Here is a 6,133-nt window from a genome sequence, read left to right as displayed (position 1 = left end):
TTGGTTTCTCTTGACTTTTCCCGCCAACATTCGATGGAGCTTGAGATGCGTCAACTCGCGAGATTACACTCTGAACACAGTTTTCAACTTTTTCTAGAGACTTTTTTGACAGTTCGCAAATAAGAAGCACCTTAGAGGCAGCTTTATGAACAGCATGAGCATTCTTTAGTTTGTCTTTATTAATTCTCTTGTCTTTCAAATTTTCGGACCGAGTTCGTAGATTAGCACCAAGTTTAGACAGATACTCCATTGCTTCACATAATACAACACTTACAGGCACTTCGGCCGCCATTTCATATATCAGATTTCACAATGAACTCGTAAGTTATACACAAATATCGTAACGAGACCAATAATAAAATGTAGTCGTCAATATGCATGCATTTTGACTTCGCACTTCACAGAGTGTAATTACGATTCTCCAATTTAACTAATTCGGAAAAAGCGTATAAAACACCATAGACTAAAAAACGTTCCATTTCGATTTTTTTTACATTTATTTTTTTTACCGAGAACATTCATTAAGTTTTGGATGTAATTACCACCAAATTTTAAATCATACAAGAAATTCCGTCATAAGGTCAACAATACTTAAGTTCCTGATAGCTAGTAGACTGGTACCAAATTAAGAATAGATATTCAATCGATTGCAAGACCTCATGAAATGAAATGGAACGTAGCGCTTCCTTTCCTCGCGACATATTCAACTCGGTCGGGTTATAGCTGCTATACATAAATATAAAACACAAAATAGCGGCAAATAGATATATACATGAACTATTACTTATGCAGCACTGTATGCATAATTACTAACAATCAGGTACAACGGACTGAGTGAGTATAAATCAGAAATGTATTCTTAAAATCATTGTTGTCACAGTGTCACTAAGGCGAAACATAAGCTTTACAAAAAAAATAGAGGTACCAATTTTTTGTACTCACCTTTCATGTAAATGGCTGAACTAGCGTTATACGGAAATCTATTAAGCAAAAGGAATTAACTATGATTGAAAAACATTATAATACGTTGTATTATAGATTGCACTGTAAAATAATCCACATATTCCGCATCCAGACCGAAAAATCGGCAATATAGGCAAGGTAGGTAAACTATCCAAAACAGTCGTGAAAAAGAACCATAGACACTAGAGAGACGCAATGTACCACGGAAGTTATGAATGCCAGTGTAACGATCCATCTATCATTTTTTTTTCGGCTTATGAATAAATAATGTTTATTGCTTATCAAAATCTAAAGCATAACATCGTCATATTTTATTAAAAAAAGGATTAAGTTTTGATATTTAACAACACTAACAGGAACTTCAATAACATTTATTTTGTAACAAAATCGATTGTGAAAAATCGACTTAAGCACTTGTTGAATGATAACAATTATTTTTAATATCATATATATCAAAATTATTTTATAACACAGAAGTGTCAACTGAATGAATTAAAAAGATGATTGTATAATAGCATCACTACTGCGGGCTGATGTTCCGCCGAAGCGTTAACAATCCATATCACACAAATACCTAATTAAGTACAAAACTTTAAGTGTAAGAGAATTTAACATATAATTCATTTCGCAAAATCTGACTACACCTTGCACTTTAGGTATATATTTTGTTAACGCTAAAATAATAAAATAAACCGCAATGAAAGCGCATTGTGGATCGCGAGCCACAAGTTGACTAGAGCTGGTTTAGGCCTTTTTCATTTACAGAAAAATTGAACAATTTTGTAATTATGTAGGTATTTTTGGGACTAATCAACAAACTGGATTATTGAAGGTTGACTATTCCAAATTTTATTCATATTTAGAGCGTATCTCACGATGATTTTCTTTTGTAAAATTCTCTATAAAGAAATAATTAGAACAACAATAAACACACCTAAATTCAAATTAGTTAATTAGTTGGCTGTAATTTGAAAAGACTATACTATCTGACAGTAATCTGTGGACGAACCAGCTGTTCAGCGACTTGTCAATGTCAAAATATTGCACTTTTTTTGGTTGTTGTGGTTGTGTAATAATTAAAAAAAAATGAATGTCCTAAGAAGGAACTCGTTACGAGTTTTGCCTCGTTTCTTCAGCGAGGGTCCTCAGAGCACTCCTTCATCGTCTGCACAATCATCTCAGACGGTTCCTGATGTTCCTGGACTAAGCAGTAATGTTATCCATCCTGCAAATCAACCACTGGGCCCTGGTGTTGATCCTCAGAAGACTGGAGCTTACAAAGTGCCAGAATATTACCAATACGACAGCACCAGTTTCTTTGAAGCTGAAGTTGAAATGTCCAAATTCCGGCTACCCCAACCATCTGCATTGAAAAAGTAGAAAGAACACATGCATATATTATATTATATCCGTTAGTGTAATAAACATTGTTTGAGAAATTAACCATAGATTTTTATTTTATGTAAAGTCACTATTAATTTGTTAGGTGCCACTCATTCATATAATGGAAATGTTTATAATTTAAATTATTAAATTGCAATAACATTGAAGTACTTGTATTGTATTGTTGTATATATTTTAAGAGATGGCTCTTATAGTGAAATATAATATGGAATATTTTGTAGTAAGGTATTAATAAATACTTGTTAAATGAATCAAGTTTTAATGTTGGCCTCCGATAGACAAATGCTTCAACCTAATTCAATTTTTGTCGCAGGAAATCTGTGTTGAGAAATTTTATTTAATTTTACACACATGGTCAGAACAAATATTTAGGCATCACACTACTGAATGCTTGAACTACAAGTATGTGGATCGAACCTTCATTGCCTAAACTGTTGATTATTTGTGGTTCCTATACCACTTGGTTATCCATACAGTTTGGTTCCCTACTGTCCATTTGATAAACACAAGTTGTTTTATATGGGACTATCTGTACCCGCGACTTCGTTCGCGTGGAATTTAACTAAAATGTTAATTAGGTTTTATTTGGATTTTGCATTATTCTGTCCAATTTTTTTTTTCTATTACATCCTTACTTTTATTTAAAATATCTTTATATAATGCGATCAGTGAATAGCCCGACTAGATGGAAGTGGTGGCAAACGCGTGAGCTGCGAGCGGAACTGGACAGTATTTAGTCTTATTTTACTTTTCAAATATAAATATTAAATCTGAAAGTAGCCAAAGTCACTCCAGATATCAGCTACTGACCAATTATAGCATAACATTAACTGCTTTAAAGTAGCCATAACTATTTATATCAATAAAAACACAACTAAGTATATACTTATTAAATTAATGCTATGCTATGTAGTCAGAATGTTGGCACAAAAATAGGTAAGATAATAATGCATAATATGTGAAGATGTACATACACAATGGTGTAGGTAGGTATATAACGATATATTAACCCCTGCATGCTGCCTTTGATCGCTATAAAGCATAGGAATAAGATTAAAATGCATAGATTTTTGGGATATTGCATAACTTTTTTAATGTTTGTTTAATTTAAGAAGCTTGATTGAACCGAAAATAAAACAGCTCCCCAGTTTTCTCGCTTATTAGGCCTGGATCTAAAATCCACCCATATATATGCATATTTTTTACCAGTTACCTACATACAAAAATTTCGGCAGTTTATTTGTGGAACATAAGGTCTATTCTAATATTATTAAACTGTAGACTTTTTTGTTTGAACGCGCTGATCTCTGGAACTAATGATACGAGATTTCATTTTTTTACGTTATATACCTAGCCTATTTCTAGGCTATGAGAAATAGAGTTACATGAACGGGAAAAAATATAATATTTTATTTATATTTATATGTATTTTGTACTCTGCGTCTGCATCTGCGGAACACCCACGGTCAAGAGAACAGACATGGACGGTCGTTCCAGAGTAGCTAAAAAACTATTGTAGGTATTTCGTGGAGACAAAACGAATTCGAGCTACTGATATAATTATTAAGTTTGAGCTAGGGCCACACTAACGAAAAATGCCATTAATTATCGCGATTATCAACGACAACCGTAGGTGTAGCCACAAGTTAACGCATTAACATTGTCGCTTAGTGTTAGGCGATAGCTTAATTCTATCTAACGTAATAATTATTACGTTAATGGATAATGATGTTAGCCACTAGTGTGGACCCAGCATAATAGGCATTGACGATTGAAACTAGTGTGGCTTCAGCCTTATAAGAGATTAATAAAATTCATGGTGGTTGTAGTTTATTACAGACATTACGTTGCTCAAACCGAGAAGTCAGCTTGTTTGGCTTAACCATTTTCATTTTCGAATAAAAAAGCCACAGGTCAGAACTAATTTGAGTTCACCATCACGTCCTAGATTTTTAAATGAAGGTTAAAAAGCAACAATACACTCGTTTTTAAACATCCCTATACAGTTGAGCTGAGGGCTTTATTTGCTTGACTGGACTACAGCTTTGTAATCTGATTAGTGGATAATACTCGTAAAGATAATATTACCTAATGTATTTAAATTTTAACCATAAATTATTTTGGAATAAGTAGCTTCACCTAATGCATTAAGGCCAACAAAAAATAATAACAACAAATTAATTTTGAACCTTTTTATTTCAATTAGATTCCCATACATACTATAAACCTACAACTAAATAACGTAAAATGCAATAGTATATTTTGTGAGTAGGCTGACTGTTCACACAATTTATAATGCTTATGTTATTCGTCTTGAAAAATGCTTAAACAACAACTGAAGCAGCTCCACCTATTATAACAGCAGCATCAACATCTGTAAGAGTGGTCGCTGGCTCCAGGCCTTCAGCTGACACACTCTCAGCCTCATGTTACTTCTTCTTAGTCAGCTTCTCGGAAAGGTCGTCAAAGGTGGGGTCTTGCAGGTTGATCATCAAGCTGTTGCCCGGGAGGAACACACGGTTCTGTGATTGAGCAATCATTCTGGAGATGCTTTGGGCAGCACGAATCTTACGCAGCTTGAGGTAACCAGGGTTCATTCCCATGGCCTTACCCAACATTTCAGCAGCTTCAGCTTCTCCCTCAGCTTGTACAATTTTCTGCTGACGCTCTTGCTTTGCTCTTTCAACAACAAAAGCAGCACGCTGAGCTTCTTGTTGGGCTACCTGCTTAGCTTCAACAGCAGCAGTGTATTCTTTACCGAAACTTAATTCAGTCAAGGAAACATCATCCAAAATTATGTTGAAGTCAGCAGCACGCTCCACCAGCTCCCTCCTGATCAACAGTGAGACCTGCTGACGCTGAGTTATCAACTGGGAGGCATTGAACTTGGCAACAACTGATTTTAATACTTCATTACAGATGGAAGGCAATACTTTTTCATCATAGTCGGTGCCAAGTTGTCTGTACATGGTGGGGAGCGAGCTAGAGTTTGGACGTGATAGTACTCTCAAAGAGATGTTAACCATTTGCAAATCCTTAGAACCGGTGGGTGATGAAATCTTCCTAGGACGAGATCTGATGTCGTATATGATAGGATACTGGAACCAAGGAATTCGGAAGTGCATACCCTCGCTCATAACGTCATTTTGTATACCTCCTATCCTGTTGAACATGATGGCCCGATGACCACCTTCCACGGTAAACAATGATTGCGAGATGCCATAAGCCGCCGCACCTATTACTGCAGCTACTTTCAGACCGGCGTTAAGACCAGGTGGTCCACCCTTGGCAAATTTGCCCGCCATGTCGTTCAGCTTACTTTGTGCCATATTTGTAAAGTAACAGTAAGTATAGTTTTAATAAATTTCAATAAATTTTCCAACAAAAAATTTCTAACCTAACTATTCGGGTCGAAATCGAACAATTGTGCAATAACCATAGACTTCAAGAATGGTAGATAGATAATCTATTGAAAAATAAAAAAAAATATTCTCGTTACAAATGAAAAACCAGTCAGTTAAATTGTGGAATTCAGTTTTATATCTATTCTTATGTATTTCTCAGAAAAAAAACTGACAATAACATTTAAAATGTATTAAAAGAGCTATGCCATATCATTTCCTTAAGACAAGAGTTAAGAGCATGAATTTTAGTATTTTTGGTTGCTTACAGAATCAGTCTTATAAAAATGTAGTGTAATAATAACAATTTAGGGCTCCTTCTTTTATCCTTAACAATGTTTAAACTTTTGTAAATAATGTACTGA

At 34.7% G+C, this 6,133-nt stretch overlaps 1 protein-coding gene across 1 annotated transcript; it reads right to left on the bottom strand.

Annotated features, from left to right (window-relative positions):
* Positions 1–4,544: 4,544 nt before the first annotated feature.
* LOC113495703 (prohibitin-2-like) lies at positions 4,545–5,806 on the bottom strand. The gene has a single exon (XM_026874590.1). It carries the CDS (start codon positions 5,694–5,696, stop codon positions 4,797–4,799), a length of 900 nt encoding a protein of 299 aa, XP_026730391.1. The 5' UTR covers positions 5,697–5,806; the 3' UTR covers positions 4,545–4,796.
* Positions 5,807–6,133: the final 327 nt, after the last annotated feature.

Source organism: Trichoplusia ni, chromosome 7 (assembly GCF_003590095.1).
Source record: "Trichoplusia ni isolate ovarian cell line Hi5 chromosome 7, tn1, whole genome shotgun sequence".
In the NCBI taxonomy this organism is placed as follows: domain Eukaryota; kingdom Metazoa; phylum Arthropoda; class Insecta; order Lepidoptera; family Noctuidae; genus Trichoplusia; species Trichoplusia ni.
Note: the sequence above shows the minus strand (reverse complement) of the source record. Positions and strands in the feature narration are given on the sequence as shown.

Excerpts from the sequence above, each read along its gene's own strand:
- LOC113495703 (XM_026874590.1), bottom strand. The coding sequence starts at position 5,696 with ATGGCACAAAGTAAGCTGAACGACATGGCGGGCAAATTTGCCAAGGGT.